Below are 19825 nucleotides of genomic sequence, written 5' to 3' on the forward strand. Positions count from 1 at the left end.
TTGCACTACCCTAATACTGGCCTGACATAGTATATTTTGTACAAAAATTCATGCAGATACTATCTTTAAAGATTAAGGGCAAATCATCTTTCACTGGTATATGGCTTTCATTAAAGTCTTTTTGGTTTTGTTTTGTTTGCATTTCAGTTATATGTAAAATAATCCAATGTAAAGAATATACAACGTCTGTTTGTTTGTTTGGAAAAAAAAAAAAAAAGTTTTGTATGACTTCTGTATTACAGCTCTCCTGTAGTCAATGTCGATCTTTACACATATTTGATTAAATGTTGGACAGAATTTGTCCAGAGGGAGGGTGATATCATTGTGCTAATTTGCTATTTTTCCCATTGTATCTGAATGTTGACACAAATGTACATTTGGACACAGGTTTATTTTCTTCTCAGCCCTATTACTGGTCTGTACATTTCAGAATCCCAGTATTTTTACAATAAAAAATACAGATTTATAGAATAGTTCATCTGTACCAAACATACACCGATTAAACCAAGTCCAAAAAAACTTCAGAGCAGTTTGGTTATTGAATTTTTTTTATTTTTATTGAATAGAAAAAAAATAAATCTCAAACTTAACATTTTTTTTTATTATTTATTTGATCCTAAAAAATATTAAGGCTCAGAAAACTGAACATAATAATAAAAAAAAATGTTAAAATATCAATTGGGCTATCAAAAAATTAAGTTAGTGTGCTACAATAAAAAAAAAAAAATATAATTCATATTTACAAAAACATTATACCTTATCAATTGTCACTTATTTACAATGTTAACACACTCCAAAAGAACACAAATCTCATCAGAGATAATGCTTAAATAAGAGTGGTTTACATACGATGTTAATTCACATTAAGAAATTATTTACACTTTTCCACTTACATGCTAAGAAAGGAAGGGAAAAAAATTCTGAATATTTTTTTAAAATGCTTCCTGATATACAAAAGAGTGCAAGAGTTTTCTTTCCCATAATTAACAGTCATCTCTTAGTAGTTCTAAACAAAACCGATACGAGGACCTGAAGGACACAAAAGACATTCAAAAAGCCCCGGACTGCATAGAAACAGCACACATTTGACATCATGGTGAACCGGGAAGTGCTCACATATAAAAGCATTATTTATAAAAAAAAAAAAAGCTGTAATAGTAATACAAATAAATTCATAATGAGCCCCTAAATACACAATTTCTTGATTGTGGCCGAGATAGCAGCAGCAGCAACTTGGTCCCGGGGTTGTTGTTTTTTTGTTCCCTTTTACCTTGTGTTGAACTTTGTCTTAAACAGCGGCAATGCATTGTGGGATGCGTGGAACAATGACGCGCTAGGGGACGGCCAAAAAAAAGGTACTATCGCACGGGCATACTAACTCGGCTTTTCTGTCGAAGTGTTCAGTTGTTTCAAAAGCGGGCTCTGTGTGTCACCGCTTTCATTGACTTCCAGCTACACAAACTCCACGTAGTTCTCCGGAATTAACCCCTTCTTCCCGTCCAAAGTGCCCTCCAGCCAGCCTGGCTCTCTTGAGGGATGAACTATGAGACAAAGATGCAAACGAAGATCATTTTGGATGCCACTGACGACTTTATCCCCGATTTATCCTGTATTTTCACAGTGTGAAAGGAATAAGGACTGTTCCAGATTCAATTAGCAGCATCACACAATAACCACCAAAACGAATCAAGTTGACTGTATCTACCAAAGAGGCCCAAGAACTAATCTTTCGAAGCATTTGAAGCCTCGTTTCACAATTCGATTCGATTTTGATTCACAAGCTTGCGATTCGTTTAGATTCCGAATTGATTCGATTCAATATCAATTATTTTGGATGTATATCAGGTACAGTACATGGCAAATTTTCTCAAAAAAAAAACAAAAAAAAAACAATCTGTAAAATAGGCATGAAAGTCAGTTGGTACTACATTACTATAATACTGAAGGTTAAAAGCTGATTTCTATACAAACAAATTACACTCAATAAAGCTTTTACAATAATAAAGTTATAATACTAACTTTACAGTTACATAATTATATTTCTACTCCAATTCGTTTTGTGAAATATAAACATTTAAACGGTGGCTGTCATAAAAACTTGACCGATTATTCAAACATAAATGCAGTAGAACAGTCAAAATGATAATGAATGTTATATGGTGCATATATTTAGCAAAATGTTCCTCTCTCTCGAGTTCATTGGCGCTGCCGCTTCTCTTGATCTGAGGCTCGACAGTGATCTGTCACTCCACACTAAACAGCGCCAAAACAGCATTTATTGTTTGAATTTGGAATAAAATGGACAGAATCTGAAATCTGAGACTTTGTTTCATATCAAAAGTAAGGAAGCTTATTGCGATTTATTGGATGGGAGGCACGCTTCCATTCAGTTCATTAACTGAAAACAGGCTAGACTAATCGATTCTTGGTATTTAAGAATTGATATTTCGTAAAAATTAGAATCGATTAAAATCGATATATTTTTTTTAACCCAGCCCTACTATTTACTCTTGCAATAGAGCCGCGGTGAACACGCCTAAGGTTTCATTAAACGATAATCTGATCTACTGCTAAGCGGTGTCAAGTGTCAAACTGCGGCAGCTTGGAGCTCTGATAACCTGTTAAAGGGCAAAAGGTGGAACAAAGCAGAGATATCAGTTTGCTGCTCTTATGCCGACTCTCAAGACTCAAACCTGCTTAACTAACCAGATATACCCAGTACACTGAGGGCTAAAAATGGAGACCCCGCTGTTGGGGACTTACCATTCTCGAATATGGTGCCTGCGATAAAGGACAGCTCAGAGTCATGTTCAGCCTTGCAGGCGTATCGTGCACGTGCCTTTCGTGGCGGAGGACTGGAGAAGATAAAAATATATATTAATCTTATAAATCTTTGAATTAAGTTCATGATTTGCAGATGAATTAATTTATTTGCAATCAATTTCTGATCAGAAAAATACCCACAAGAAGATAATTCAAAGACATTGACTTAAAAAAAAAAAAAAAACCAATCACATCATCTTTTTCATAAAACACCTGACATTAAAAACGTTAAAAAAATGTATGAGTTCAAATGTTCAGTGCTCTGACATCAGTAAATAAAACATCTCAAAAGTGCCATTATATCACCATGGCTTGTTGAAAATGATGCCATGGTAATTTTATGCATGTATGTATGTGTATATTTATTTATTTATTTAATGTTGGTCTTTGAAATACCTTGTGTTACCATGTAAATACTATGGTACATTAATGTGTTAATCATTCTGTACCATATTATATAATAGGGATGCTCCCATATAAAAACACTGGCTAATATTATTTTGTAATACTGTTTTGTCTGAGCAAAAATAAATAAATAAAATAAAAATGAATAAATAAATGCATAAAATAAAGTAAAATCATACAATAAAATAAAGCACTAAATAAAACAACCATTTTAAATGCTAGTGAATTTTAAATGCAAAGTGAATTATGAAACACAAATGTATCATGTACAGTATGAAAAAAATGGGTATTGTTAATGGATGGATATTATTGCATTATTAAATTATTAGTGTTTTTAAAGATTAAATGTGTGCACTAGATAACAGAAAAAAGTAATCGAAATGTAAAAATAGTGGCTATAAGCATTCTTAATTAAATATACAATAACAACTGATATATATATATATAAAAAAAAAAAAACTCTAATATCAGCCTCTAATGTCAATGACTGTTATGGTACAGATAATTTGTGCATTCATAGTATAAATAGTGCATTTTAATAAATAAGACTGACAAAAAATTACCAGAAAGTTCTCCATTTAGATACCATAGAACATTAATATTCAAATCATAGTAGCATAGTATCAAGTACCATAGTAAGTATTAAGAAAAAGAAAATAACGATGGCACTTCATTTTACAGTCCTGTTCCACATGTGCATACTGTGTACTTATTAAAGTAATTATATGACTGGGTAATAACTAGGTACTAACCCTGAACCTACGCCTAAACCTAACCTTAACCCACACAGTTACCTTATTACCCAGTGCTTTCTTAGGTAAGTACACTGTATGTACACTTACTATAAAATAAAGTGCAACCAAAATATGATTGGTGTACATTCACTTATACTGATCATTAAACATCTTCATGAAATACATCGTCATACAAACAGTATATGCAACAACAGAAATGACACAGTATATTATTACCCACAATGCATCAAACATGTCCCCAGTGATGACATTAGTTGATGTATATGCTCAGATGTGAAGAGGGAAGGTGTGAATGTGCGAAGCGGAAGATTAACACCGAACGATTAGAATACTGCACTGCTATAGATAGCCGCCTAAGCAGGCCAGAGCAGGACACACACCTGACGGGGGAGGTTTCGCTGGAGGGGCTGGAGGGGGCAGAGAACATCGGCCACGAGGGGGAGCGTGGTGAGGTGGGACTGGGTGAAGCCGGGCTGTGACACACACACACACACACACACACACACACACACACACTGTGATCCCAGCGCCAACATTTATGTTACGGCAGCTGCTGAGTTAGAACTTTCACAAGAGACTTTAAAAGGAAGTTGCATCATCGGTTTAAAGAAATAGACATAAACGTAGTTAAACATGCTCGAGAGTTTCATGCTTACAGGAAAAGTTCAGCCAAAAATGACCATTCTGTCATAATTTATGCAACTCATGTCTTTCATGTCCTGTGTGAGCACAAAAGGAGATGTTTTGACGAATGAAATGACAGCCCTTGGTCACTGCATGTGAAATACTGTAGCAGTGTGAATACTTGCCAAAGCATCTTTTTGTCTTCCACTGGAGAAAGAAAGTCTGGTTTAGTGAGTAAAACATGACTGAATTGTCATATTTAGTGGAACTGTTCCTGAGTTAAACATGCTGAGGAAAAACATTAGTGATCATTTGTGTTAATGTAACATGAGTAATCTCACATTAAAGGCTTAGGTCACTTTCTTTCAAAAATGAAAATTAGGCTGCGTTTTACTCACCTCCGAGGCATCCTAGGTGCATTTTTGGGTGAACTAACCCTTTAATCTGATATGGTTTGTGTTGACTAATCTAAACGGTTTCTTTTTTTTTCATTTTATTTTTTTACCCCTCTCAAAATTGTCCATGAAAACTTCAATGCTGACTATAAAACTAGATGAACTTACCTTGTCGATGTACTGCTGCGAACCTTTGGATTTTGACTGTAAATAATAGAAACAATGTTAAAATATTTGTTGCTATCTCAGCTTAAAGGGTTAGTTCACCCAAAAATGAAAATTAGCCCATAAATTACTTACCCTCAAGTCATCCTAGGTGTATGTGACTTTCTTCTTTCAGACGAATCCAGTCAGAGTTGAAGAAAGTCATATACACCTAGGATGACTTGAGGGTAAGTAATTTATGGGCTAATTTTCATTTTTGGGTGAACTAACCCTTTAACATGCATGAATATACAAATATGCAAAAAAAAAAAAAAAAAAGATGTACCGTATTAATTTAAAACAAAGAGTTGTTTCTCCATGCATGGTCATGCAAGTATTTCAGGTTTACAATCTTTTTCACATATGACCTAAAACCTTAATTATTTCTGCAGTTCCGTTTGCTGACATTAGTGGCGCAGAAATGATACACTTCACCTTTGAGCTTAAAGGGATAGTTCACCCAAAAATGAAAATTACCCCAAAATTTACTCACCCTCAAGCCATCCTAGATGTATATGACTTTCTTCTTTCAGACGAAGACAATCAGAGTTATATAAAAAATGTCCCAGCTCTTCCAAGCTTTATAATAAAGTCCAATAAAGTGCATCCATCCATCATAAAAAGCCACTCTCTCGTGGACATGCGTAGGACAGTTGGCAGAAGCTAGAGTTTACGGTTTATAAAGTTGTAAATACGGATATTTTTCTTACACAAACGCATCGATTTGCTTCAGAAGGCCTATATTAACCCCCCGGAGCCGTGTGGAGCACTTTTTATGATGGATGGATGCGCTTTATTGGACTTCAAAATCTCAACAGCCATTCACTGCCATTATAAAGCTTGGAAGAGCCAGGACATTTTTTAATATAACTCCGATTGTATTCGTCTGATAGAAGAAAGTCATATACACCTAGGATGGCTTGAGGGTGAGTTCAAACCAACATTGTTTATCCACAATAAAATAAAATCTTAAGCGAGGCATAAATGTGGACATCATCATAATCAATATTTAATTTGCACAGAAGCAAATGAAGCTGCTTATTGGACACTGGAATTTGTAGACAAGCATCTATCACACACAAACACACTCATCACTAAACTGATGAGCATCTATTTACAGTAGATAGTGGGGCTGTCATGGGAACAGCATGACCTCAAGTGCTGAGTTAACTATAGTAATCTAAATGTCCATACATTAGTAGTGTTAATGGACTCTCACTCAGTCGAAGTCAAACTGCATTTAGTCTCCATCCTTCTGTATTTACTGTTTATAAAATGGAAAGTTCCGGTTCTCATTGGTCAATAAAAGAGTTCTAGCCATGCCAAAATATGTTATTTACAGTTATGATGCAAATTGCTGTTTATTTGTGTATCACTGTGTAAAGCCGATTAACCTTGCCAGGAACTATATCTTACAGCAGGAGGATGAAAGCTAATGAATTTGCTGAATAAAATAACCAAACTTTGTTAGTATTATGTTGGCAAAATTACATTATGTTGGCAAGAGCGTCCCAAAATGTGACACAAAATGTCTACGAATCCATTTTTAGTAACCATTAATTATTTATATTGATTCCTTTGTGGCAAAGTCATAGCAGATATTATATTTTGTATAATATCTGTGGGATATATTATAATTTGTAACTTTTGTAATCTGTTGTATTGTACACACTACTGGTCAATCGTTTGGAATCATTAAGACATGATTAATATTTGTGTCGAATATCTTTGAAGAATAGAAAAAAAAAAAACATTTATTTGAAAGAAATCTTTTGTAACATTATGAATTTGCAGTCACTTTTGATCAATTAAACGTGTCATTGCTTAATAAAATGATTAATTTAAAAATAAATAAATAAATAAAATTATACATTATTCCAAACTTTGAATAGTGTATCATGGTTTCCACAAAATAAATAAATAAATAAATAAAATTAAGAAGCAAACCACTGTTTTCAACATTGATTATAATAAGAAAAACAAGAAATGTTTTTAAGCACCAAATGATTTGAAATTAAATTATTAAAATGTAAAATATAATTAAAATAATATTTATAATTATTAAAATGATAAATTATCAGAATGGCACTGAAGACTGTAGTAAGGGGTCCTGACAATTCAGCATTTTAAAATATATTTAAATATATAAACTTATTTTAGATTGTAATAATATTTTACAATATTACTGTTTTTACTGTATTTTTTATTAAATAAATGTAATTAAAACATCTTCAAATGATTTGAAATTAAATTATTAAAATGTAAAATATAATTAAAATAATATTTATAATTATTAAAATGATAAATTATCAGAATGGCACTGAAGACTGTAGTAAGGGGTCCTGACAATTCAGCATTTTAAAATATATTTAAATATATTTTTTTATTATTATTATTATTATTGTAATAACATGACACATGCTTTTACTGTATTTTTGATCAAATAAGTTAAGCCTTGAATAATGCAAGTCTTCTTTCAAAAACATATTTACTTTTTTTTTCAGAACTTTCATCAATCCAAATTTTGGGTCAGATCATCTTGGGCCCATGCCACGATTACATATGCTCTGAGGACATCAATCAGGAAGTAGACTATTATGGCGCAACTTGCTGGGTATCATTGCCACAAAGCATTACTGTAGTAGATGTTCAGTGCCAGTGCCACCTACTGGCCAAAGCATCATAAAAAAGGACAAAAAAAAAGGTTATGACTTTGGAATAATTTTGCCTAAAGCTCCATGTCTGTATTACTATAGCCACTGGCTTTTCCAGATTCGGTTTACAGAATTTGATTTATTCGTTTATTTTTGCTATAATTCCCACAAAGTTACTAATGAAGATGCCAAATAGGAAATCAGCCATTATCTCGGAAACACTTCTACATATTGACACGGAATTTATTATTAATGGCACATACCTATAATTGATCTGATCTGAGAAAACGATTGGTCACTGCGCCACCTACTGGTTATGTTATCAAACTGCCAATAATAGTAAATCTAATCACAGCTTTTGGACTTATTTTCCTTAATTCACTTTGGTGAATGGTCCAGTAAATCCACTCAACAGTGTGCTTGTCCCATAATTGCTGCTAGAATCTATAATAGTATTTTATTTTATGTATTCGATTTATTTTATCTTCCGCAATGGACTGGGTGTTTCCCTGTCTACTATGGTCAGAGATGCTGGGAGAGCCTCCAGCATCCCCACAACCCTAATCAGTACAAACAGTTTGGAAAATGAATGGATGGACAGATATATTATATATAAGTTTAATATATGTATTTTTAATATGTTTTATTTTAGTTTCCTATGACTTTCATAGGAGTGTAGATGTTTGCATACACTTGTCCTTTGCATTCAGCTACTTTAATTTCTTGTCAAGGCACCACTTTCAGTTTCTAGACTGAGAGAGCCAACATAATTCAACTGATCACATGTTTTCTCAAGTAGTTCATCAATCTCCAGGTCTCCATTGATTTACAGCCTGCTGGGTCCTCTGAGGCCTTTGAGATGGGTAGATCAGCACTGCCACACTTAATATATACGTCTATATATAGATGACAGCATTCATCTCAGTCCTGTGGCTTTGAGCCGCCGATCCTCACAGCTGATTTACCACCGAACACACACACACAGAGTTTCCATGCTGTATGGGGACATTCCATAGGCGTAATGGCTTTTATACTGTACAAACTGTATTTTCTATATCCTTACCCTAAACCTACCCCTCACACAAAACTTTCTGCTATTTTAGATAAAAAAAAAAAAACTTTATTCTGTGTGATTTATAAGCTTGTTTCCTCATGGGGACCGAAAAATGTCCCCACAAGGACAAGGACTTTGGATATTGCCATCTTTGTGGGGATATTTTCTCACCATAACAGGGTATACCTGAACCACACACACACACACACACAGCACTGCTGTGACTATTAATCTCATAATATCATGGACGCTTACCTGGATTAACCTTCACCGACTACAAAACAAATAGGCACTGCTCGGATTGCAAAAACAGGATTTTTCTGCTTAATCCACGAAAATATTTAGATGCTATATAACTGCTATCATGACATATTTGAATAAACTGCTGAATTTTATTTTGCTTAATGTTTCTGCATTTCATAGCAGTCAGTAGTGCTTTTTAATATTTTAATCCAATAAACCAATGTAGGTTAATTTAGTTAACCTTCATTCTGTTCCTCTCTGTATTATGTAAATGCAGTTCTGTCATGACAACTCTCAGAGAGTTGAGCATGGTAATATACATATCAATATTAATGTGTTTGGTCTTGGTAGAATAGATCAGCTGCACTGCTTCTGCGAGACTGAGACTTGCTACTGCCAATACATCCATGGACATGCTGCTGTGAGTAAGAAATACTGCTGCTGCACATACAACATAAATAAAATAACCCCCATATATAACATAAATTAAATCACCCCGTAGTAGATCTATACAGGTGGAGCTGGGGAAGGTAGCGGGTTTCTGAAGCGCGCTGCAACTGCAACAGCAAGCACTAGCTGAGTATTTGAATGTTGAGCAGCAAGCTCATTGGCTGCTAATGCGAAAAAAGCCAATCGGCTGCATGATGTGAATAATTATGTAATTATATCAGATTGAGTTAGAACTTATCGGCCTGTGCCATCTAGAGTTTCATGACAGAACTTTGCAATTATTTTGTTTTTGTTACTTGATTATAAAATTGTCATGACATACAAGGTAACTTAAAAAAGTTTTTTGTCTAATATAAATTTGTGTTTGTTTCATATAGTATACTATTATTTACTATACTGTTTATATTTTCATTACAACCCTATTTATTACAACCAAATCAAGACATCAAGTTTGTGCATTTAATACACAACATTAAATACAGAGTTCTGGAATGAAACTCTAGATGGCGCAGTCCAATAGGTCTAGCTCAAGCTGACCTGGCGACATCATTGTCACATGGCAGCTGATTGGTTCTCTCCTGTATCGGTAGTCAATACCTAGCTTTTGTTTGCTGTAGCAGTTTGCAGCGCACTTCAGAAACCCTCCACCTCCCCCAGCTCCACCTGTATAGATCTGCTATGGGGTGATTCATGTATGCTATATGGGGGTTATTCATATGTGTTATATGTGCAGCAGCAGTATTTCTTACATGCTTACAGCAGCATGTTGTGGATGTATTGGCAGTAGCAAGTCTCGGTACATTGTGTATATTTTATTTGTTACAACTGTTGTTTGTCCATTATTTTTATTAGTCATCTTCTTTTGGGCCCTTTGTCAACAAACAACTCGCTTTAAAGAGTAACTATTTTACAAAGATGGAGATTTTGTATGAATTCATAGAATGGGAATTATTTTTCTAAAATTTTTTGAATACAATTTTTAGAAAAAAAAAGGTCCACCCCTAACATAGCTGTCACCAGGGCATAAGCAAATCGTACAAAAACATATGAAGGAGATTTATACACCAACACATAAAACAGTTATAAATAGCCACAAGATTGTGATCCATTTAGGCCAATCTGTGGACCGGCTGCAAGCATGAAGGCAGGCATTGTATCATTGATACATGTTTTACCTACATTTTGCAGTTACTCTACTCACATTCACGTCATGCTTCAGGGGTTCAATGGAGAGCACAATGAGCTCAAGAGAGTAGGAAGAGTCGCTTTCTCCCTCTGAAATATTAGTGTTACTTTATAAAAATGAGTTGTATTGCACATCATTTAATCTCACATTTTGTGATATTTCTTTGGGGGTTTTTTTTCTACTGTCTTGCATACTTTTTTTGAAAAGACACTGAGTCTCCTACCTCCACGGTCAAAAGTTTCCTGCTATCCACATAACTGATTCTCATATAAACCTTCTTATCAGTGAGAGAAATACAAAGCTATCACTCACTTGTAGCAGCTGGCTTTCTTTCTTATTTTCCCTTTAAATAAGGCCATGGTGAAATATCTCTAAATAAAAATATTAGCATTGTTTAACCAAATACCCAGAATTCACACATTAGATCAATAAAATCTACATTATACATGCTTATTAATTATGCATTCACACTTGATACTCCGTTCTCTGTTTGCTTCTCATTATGTATGTTCTTGTGTGTGTTTCTGGCTTGTGCAACCTTTGAATCTGGGAAATCATGGAGTATGGTTGCTTGCTCTGTTAAACATGGCAGATTCGGCAGTGCTATTTGCATGGTTTGCAAAAATAAGCAACTTGGCTCATCAAAATACAGGTCAAGAATAGATTGCGAATTTGATTAATTTCATAATTATAAACCTGCATGAAACATATTAAAAAGGAGGAAGGTGAAATAAACTAAATTATAAATACAGTGTGTATCTGCATTCTTGAAAAATAAGCCCAAAAATGCAACTTGCAACTTCTTATATTTATAAGTGACGTTATGGGAGGAAAAAGCCCAAGTTGCTTATAATAAGCGGACATGGCAACACTGCAAGACTACCTGCTACTTCAGCCAATTCAAAGCAGAACATGTCTTGTCTTGCCCTGAGACTGATTAATGACTTTGTGTAAGATGTACAGAGAGGGACATATTTCTATGACAGTATTTATAAATGTTTGGAGGCCAGAAGAGATTTGCTTTTTTTCACAATAATCTTGGTATCATTGTGAGTGTATTTCACAGGAATAAACTTTTACACAGCACAATTATTTTCCACGTGAAACCACGTGAAGCGTGAACTCCTGCTGGTAGGGTGAGGTTGGGAGAGGGCCGAGGACAGAATCATGGGGAACACCGGTTAAAATCAAGACCTCAGTAGTCATGGCTCTCGACAGTAAATATGTTGGCAGGAAATTGTGCTGGGTTTGATTATTTCCGTTCACATAATAAAACCTCAAAGCAAGCAAAGACTGTAGCCAATGTAAGGTAATGAAATGAAACGCAGATTGTATCAAAACGTTGTTCAGTCCCTGATAAAACCTGCCCTTTTGACCCTGAAATGAAAGCTACAACTTAAAACTATGTACAAGACCATAAAGATCTACAAAATTATCAAATAGTAACAAAGATTTCATTATTAATTTCAGATACTAATAATTTATTGTGTTCTTGCAAAGGCATAGTTATGCGATTACTAGGGTGTTCTGAGTGGCTGCTAAGGCCACTGTACATGATTGCTCTATTATGTCTCTACTTTATTTATTTAATGTATTATTAATTACACACTACAGCTGATGTTCTATATGCTTCTAGTTAATAGATAATTTACAGCACTTGTCCTAAGAAATACAACAACCAATAATCAATCTAAAATTCAAAACACATTTTAAAAACAGGAAAAGTAAATAAATGAATACAAATCTAGCATCAAATCAAAACATGGCAATACAATATATATGGGAATAAAAATCAACAATAACTAATGAACTAGTTATGTAAACCCTAAATAATGATTGAAAAAGATTGATTCTGTTTACTATATTTTAATAGCTTTACAGAATTGTTTTAATTTGGTTTGTCTTTTAAACTGTATTGGTGAAGCATTCCATGAGTGCACTCCCTTCAGTGAAAATTATGACTGCCCCAAGGCTGTTCTGCATCTTGGTATGTGCCCTTTTCTCTTGTTTCCTTATTAATTGACAAATAACCTTAAGAGTAAAACCACTTACATTTTTTAAATTATTTTCAAAACATGAGAAATGTATAAAACAGTTAACAGTAAACAGCTTTTGTTCTTGTTATTTTCCAACAATGCCACATCATTGACTTTGTTTATATATTACCTGTTTATATAGAGATATTATTGGCATAATAACAGAATGAGGAGCTTGACTCCAAATAGTGACACATTATGAGAGATAAGAAAAAAAATCCAGTGCATACATATATAACTTGGCTGTTTTACTTTATATGTAAGGTCTAATCATACAAAATGTGTATACAAAATTGTATTTGAGGTCTTTGCTGATACATAAATAACTGTATTGTCTGCATACATTTTAAATTCAGGTAAAACATTAATATGCAGTATAATGTAAAAAGAAGTGGTCCCAATAATGACCCCTGAGGAACACCCATTTCAGTACTTTGATAAGAGGACCTTATACAGGTAGCATGTATGTTGATCACATTTTTATTAGACTCTAAATATTAGCTTCTGGTTATATCATATTCTGGTCTGAAGAAATGGCTCAAAACTCTCCTTCATTTGCTTCTTTTCACAAGTCCCATTGCATAGAAAAGTAATGGCAAACATCACCCCAATAAGCCACATGAATTTAAGATGTCAGTAGCACATACAGTGCAGGATAAGTGGCAGTACGTGCTAAAATGTAATATTTAGAATTAGAGCTTTCTTCAAATCTAAATTATGAGCAATATTAATAGAAATGCTTGCCTCATCAAACACCACTAATAAAATGCAAACTTTTTTGAAAACTTTAAACTGACCTTTGGTCAGCAAAGTACAATTTTCTGAGAAAACTGCCTGCATTCAGATTTCTAATAGGTTTCCAAAAACAGCAAAGTAATGAGTGTGTTTCACTGAGTTCTTGTGAACATGGAGACTGGGTGGCCATTTTGTATGTTTGTCCTTGTCATTCAGAGTGGAGCAAACATTTGCTATGTCTGTGCTTATGCTATAGTGAAACAGCAGAAAAAAAACTACCCCTATTCTGTGCACAGCTAAGAGCCCTCAAAATGGGCCCAAGATAGTGGTTTAAAAATCCATTACAGACCCATGGCCCACCAGAGACAGTGACATGTGTACAGCAAACAGTGTGTCCTGTTAGAAAACCAGCAGTGGGGAAAAGCATTATTGCAGGCCTTGGGAGAGAGTGTGTGTTTGTATTTGAAGGTGATGTATCAAGGAAAACAGGATTTTTCTTGCTCTCTTTGGAAATAAAAGATGATCAATTAAGTTTTATCTATTACTGTATGTAGACATGCTCTAACATTGAACCAACAACAAAGCAATGAGTGCATGCACATATTGAGCTGTGCTTGTTATACATTCAACATCTGGCCAGAGGTCATTTATATATTTATGTCTTTAATGTGCATTACAGGTCGGAGAAAATAATGGTCAAGCAAAACTAGATTATGACTACTTTTTGGTGCAAGAAAGCCTGACTAAAGGTATGGTCACATGTACCATTGTTCGGCAAAACCCAGTCATTTCAATAGGAATCTGTGTGATCTGGAGTTTCAAGTGAGGGCGGAAAAAGTTCAGGTTTCAGTCATGTTTAAGTTGGTCACACGAAACAGAAAGCTGCTTGGTTTGATAACTGAAAATTATGGCTTTTAACTCTTTCCCCGCCAGCGTTTTTGAAAAAGTTGTCAGCCACCGCCAACATTTTTGATCATTTTCACAAAAAAATATTTTGTTGTATGAATATTTGAACATGCAATACATCAAAATAAAGAACAGAGCGTCTACTTTTAAACAACAAAAAAAAAATCAGTTTTATTCTAGCTTCAAGCATTCTTGTTTTATCAACACTTGAATGTAGGTAGGTTTCATGAAAAAAAGCAACATTTTGATCAAAAAGCTGAGAAAATCGCATTTTTATCAAAGACTACATCTGGATCATATTCAGTTCGATGATCAAAGCATACTAGATGCAGTAGATCGCTTCCATCAACACCCCCAAAGCTTCACAGTCCTTTACCACTTCCGGGATCGCCACTTCACTCGGTAACATTAGGCAGTTTTCATTTATATGCTGTTTATTGTTGATTTCATATGTATATGATTTCATTATTTTTCATATGCATCTGCTTACATATGATATCGCTCGTTTCTGCGTCTTCCTAGTGTGTGTTTTTGATCGGGAGATTGTGGACTCATTCAGGAGATGTGTAATAGCACCCCCGAGCACATAACAGTGAAAACACGGAAACCCGAAAAATTCCGTTTGGTGGGGAAAGAGTTAAGCTTCCCGAACACTCCCCCTACCTTCTGTTGGTTGAACGAATTCATGGCATTGGTTCGGCTAATGTTGTGTTGGGCTGGCCGTGACGCTCAAATAAACAGGCAACAAAAGAACAGGAGACAGTATTTTAACTCACTTTAGCTTTAAAGAAAGTACTTACAGTGAATTAGGCCGACTCTGCTTGGGCAGCTGAAGCCCATCGTGGTCTCCGTCTCCAGTGGGCAGGCTGTCGAGTCGAGTCCAGCTGAGTGTGCTGTTGCAATTTACTGATGACAAGTCTGCACTGGAGTTTACAACCACACTGTTCCTCTTCTCCACTGCTGATGGAAAAGCAGAAATGTTGCTATCCTAATGAAGAGTTAATAGTGTGCTAATGTAATTACTCCAGCCTGTGGCTAAAACGGGGTTTGGTGGGATCTAGTGGTTTGAATTTATTTGAATGACGGTTTGTATTTCAATAAGCAATTCAAGTTATATTGCTAGTTATTTCAGACAATAACTGAATGGGATCTAATACTGGGGACTAGTTTACTCGTCACATGCCCAGAAGGGGTTGGCAGCAAAATGTTTATTGCAAAAGTAATTGCAAACAGGGTGGTGTCTGGTCTGTCTGGTGTGCCAACTTGAAACCTGAAACTATTTAAATAATTAATTGCATTGGTATTTGTAGCACAACAGTTTATAGACCAGGAACTGAATTTCCTCCTTCAAAGTTTAGATATGTACAGTAAATCCAATGTAAATAAACTCCTGAGAGGAACCAAACATCTTCAGGATTTCCTTTTGAATCACATTAAACTACATTTTCATAAATATTTTGTTTGTAAAAATTATGTTTAAAAGATGTTTATAAAAAAACATTTACGATTAAACATATATACTGTATATATTAGGCTTGTCAAAAGTTGAATTTAATTAATTACATCATGTGCCGATTACTTTATCGAACTAATCGCAAATTAATCACACATCAAAATATATATTTTTTTCATTATTGTATTAAATGAGTAAAGCATTGAATATTTTTGGAATATGACATAAGAAAGTACCCTTAGAAATACTTTTTTTTTTATTCAACTTTGCATAAATAATGATAATAAATGCGTATTAATTGTTTAAAAAATAAATACAAGAAATATCAAATGAATGAAACGAATTAAATGTTAAATGACAAAAAAAAAAAAAAGTATTCTAGCATAATTTTTAGTCTTAAAGAATTATCATCATTTTAGATGTTCCAAAGTAAGCACCTGCTGGTGTACCTTTGTCTTTCTCTGAAAATGAGGGGGTGTGGAAAAGAGTGAGGGGTCTCTCGCTGCAGGACATCGCAAATTAATCACACATCAAAATATATATTTTTTTCATTATTGTATTAAATGAGTAAAGCATTGAATATTTTTGGAATATGACATAAGAAAGTACCCTTAGAAATACTTTTTTTTTTATTCAACTTTGCATAAATAATGATAATAAATGCGTATTAATTGTTTAAAAAATAAATACAAGAAATATCAAATGAATGAAACGAATTAAATGTTAAATGACAAAAAAAAAAAAAAGTATTCTAGCATAATTTTTAGTCTTAAAGAATTATCATCATTTTAGATGTTCCAAAGTAAGCACCTGCTGGTGTACCTTTGTCTTTCTCTGAAAATGAGGGGGTGTGGAAAAGAGTGAGGGGTCTCTCGCTGCAGGACGGGGCGTTGCTGTCTGCACTCCTCCGCCTGGGCAGGTTGAGCTGGGAGTTGCCCTGCCCTCCTCCAGACACTGGCATGTCTTTGAAAATCTGCAGAGCCGAAAGGAAATTCAAATCAACATGAAAATGTCAGAGCGCCACAATGATGGGATGAGTGTCTCCACAAAAATAGAACAGACTGAAATGTTGCTACTGATCCTGGGAGGATATGACCCCGCAGACGTGTCTAGTCATAAAATGACAATTCGACCATCAGTTGGTCACTTTCATGTCATTCCAAACCTGACTTTTTCCTCCATGGAAAAAGCTGTTCTTTTCCATACAAAAATACTGTATGACAGCTATAAATCTGCTACCAGTGGCTGTCAAGCTCCAAAAGACACCAAAAAGAAAGGTCCCTATGACTCATATACACTCTATTTCAAGTCTGAAGTCATACGATAGCTATGTGTGACAAACAGACTGAAATTAGATACATATTTCACATCACACAGAATATCCTCTCCTCTATCAAAACCCCTTAAATCTCATTTGCTTGTCTGAATATTCAAGCACGAATCACGGTCAGTTTAATGTGAAATATTAATGATAAATTAATTGGTTCTCATGTTTCCTGCAACACAGCAAGTATAAATATGTACTGTAAAAATGGTATTGTAAATTAACTGTGAATTTACTCCTATTAAAGTATTGTAAAATCACTTTTAAATATCTTTAAAGATGCTGTATGTAATTTTTTTGACTGTACTAAAGCATAAAAATATCATATGTTTGCAGTAGTGCTGTCAAACGATTAATCGCGATTAATCACATCCAAAATACAAGTTTTTGTTTACATAGTATATGTGTATGTACTGTGTATATTTATTACGTATATATAAATACACACACATGCATGCATATATTTAAGAAAAATATGTTACGTTTATACATTAAATATATTTATATATAATATCAATTTTATGAATATAAATATATACATGTAAATTCATGTAAATATTTTCAAAATATATGCTGTATGTGTGTGTATTTATATATATACATAATAAATATACACAGTACACACACACATATTATGTAAACAAAAACTTTTATTGCGGATGCGATTAATCGCGATTAATCGTTTGACAGCACTAGTTTGCAGATATTTAGGAAACATGCTAACATGCTATAGTGGACTGCGTTTATGATACTTTAAAGTCGCAATGAAATTTGTACAATATGTGCCATCACATTTCATGCATCTTTTCTGCAAAGATATTTAACAAGTAAATTAGTTTTACATTTACACCGTGTTGAGCACTCATGTGTGATGCACTTGGAATAGAACTTTCTTTAACTAGATGGTTATTAAAGAAAATGTTACTTGAATCATGTTACATATTTCAATTTGCAAAAATATCAATAACTTACATTTAGAAAATAGAAAAGCTTACAAGTAAAAAGAGCAGTTTCTATTATTGAATACTGTATGTATAATATCTCATTTATGGATCATACAAGTTTGGAACAACATGAGGGCGAGTAAAAGATGACAAAAAAAAAAAAAAAACAAACAAATAACCCTTTAACTTTTATGTTGTTTTATAATAAGTGTCAAACTTATCCGCACATCAGGCTTTTGAGGAACGTTTATTTGTTCATTTCTCAATCATTGTATTGTAATGCATTGTATGTTTTGCCCCCCACAATAAAACTACAGAGCTTTGGTAAGATCTAAATATAATCTTACTAGGACATATTATTGGGAGATATAGAGAGGCAACTAATATTTATATGCATTTTATGTAAGTAGTCTTCTATACTGTTATAAAGATCTCATTGATTACATTACAAGCTATTTGAATTTCATCTTACTTTATGGGCATATAAATATCAGCAACCAATTATCTGATATCATGAGCCATAAAAGCCTGATACATCAAATGATACTCAATAAATAAATAAATAGCAAGCAAGACTGTACAGTGAACAACAGGTTTTAAACTAAAGCTACTGTCTAATTAAAAAAGGACAAAGCATTTGATATGCCCCACTTCAACTTCCTGTCTCATTAGGAAATATGTCAACACAGGAAATACCATTTTGTTCATTTCATGTGGACTTTAATGGTATTACTTTTTTAGGGTTTTGAACTTGCAAACTTTCAGCCATCTGGTCAGATATTTAACGACTTTTACACAATTGTTGTAAATGATGATTCAGTGTCAACAGAACCCAAGGTAAAACCTTTACAGAAATTATTTCTTCTAATCAGCATACCGTCAATATTAAATGAGTCCCAATTAACCTTATGCAGCAGCTGTTGTTTTTCACTGCTACTGTCCGATGAAACTATTCATTCCACACTACAACATAATTTCCAAACTTGTCCTGAGGACAAGCAAAGTAGGTATTAAACTTCTACTTCCTGTAATTCTTTCGGATTATGAATCTGATCTTTTGCAGAAAGCTGCTTTGTGTAAAGCATTTTCACTTTGGAGTGGACTTTCTCCGTAAACTTCCAAAATACTCCTCGAGCTGCCAGCGTCACAGAGGAGTGGCTCTGCAGAGCTCGGCAGTCAGGGTGTCAAATTAAACTCGCACAAAAGAAAATGGAGCTGGGGAAAGAGATGGAGGAAAGCACAGGTGAAGGAAAACAAGCCACTCTTTTCAGCTGGGCAAACATGAAGGGACGTTAAGGCCTTTTTTACCATCAGCAGGGTTGTGGTTTTTACAATGGAAATCCTCTTAGGTCTTTGCTGGATTTGTAACACAGTAAAAAGGGGGCGTCAACACCTAAACTTACTTGGCCAAGTGTTTCATGAGAAGCTCCAGCATCTGGCGGTTCTTCTCCGGGAGACGGTGCACTATGGAGTGGATCTCTGCCACCCTCGCCTCGGGATTGTCCAGTTCTAGGAAGACAGGAAAAGAGGAAGCGAGAGAGTAAGTGGCTGCAAAGGAAAACAAGCACATTTCCTTTTGTTCCGCATGAACTGTAGGCGTTTTACTGCTGTATTTGACTCAAGCGCATTCGCAG

At 34.4% G+C, this 19825-nt stretch overlaps 1 protein-coding gene across 1 annotated transcript in view; it reads right to left on the minus strand.

Annotated features, from left to right (window-relative positions):
* Positions 1 to 763: 763 nt before the first annotated feature.
* LOC107692919 (rho GTPase-activating protein 26-like) overlaps positions 764 to 19825 on the minus strand; it is a 112634-nt gene continuing 93572 nt past the window's right edge. Inside the window, exons 18-23 of the mRNA XM_016492123.1 lie at positions 16746 to 16896; positions 15271 to 15430; positions 5171 to 5206; positions 4364 to 4456; positions 2764 to 2855; positions 764 to 1541 (exon numbers count right to left, since the gene is read on the minus strand). Of these exons, the coding sequence (XP_016347609.1) occupies positions 1453 to 1541; positions 2764 to 2855; positions 4364 to 4456; positions 5171 to 5206; positions 15271 to 15430; positions 16746 to 16896 (621 nt within the window). The 3' untranslated portion in view covers positions 764 to 1452. The remainder of the gene's footprint in view (positions 1542 to 2763; positions 2856 to 4363; positions 4457 to 5170; positions 5207 to 15270; positions 15431 to 16745; positions 16897 to 19825) is intronic.

Source organism: Sinocyclocheilus anshuiensis, unplaced genomic scaffold (assembly GCF_001515605.1).
Source record: "Sinocyclocheilus anshuiensis isolate Anshui unplaced genomic scaffold, SAMN03320099.WGS_v1.1 scaffold1047, whole genome shotgun sequence".
NCBI classification, from domain to species: domain Eukaryota; kingdom Metazoa; phylum Chordata; class Actinopteri; order Cypriniformes; family Cyprinidae; genus Sinocyclocheilus; species Sinocyclocheilus anshuiensis.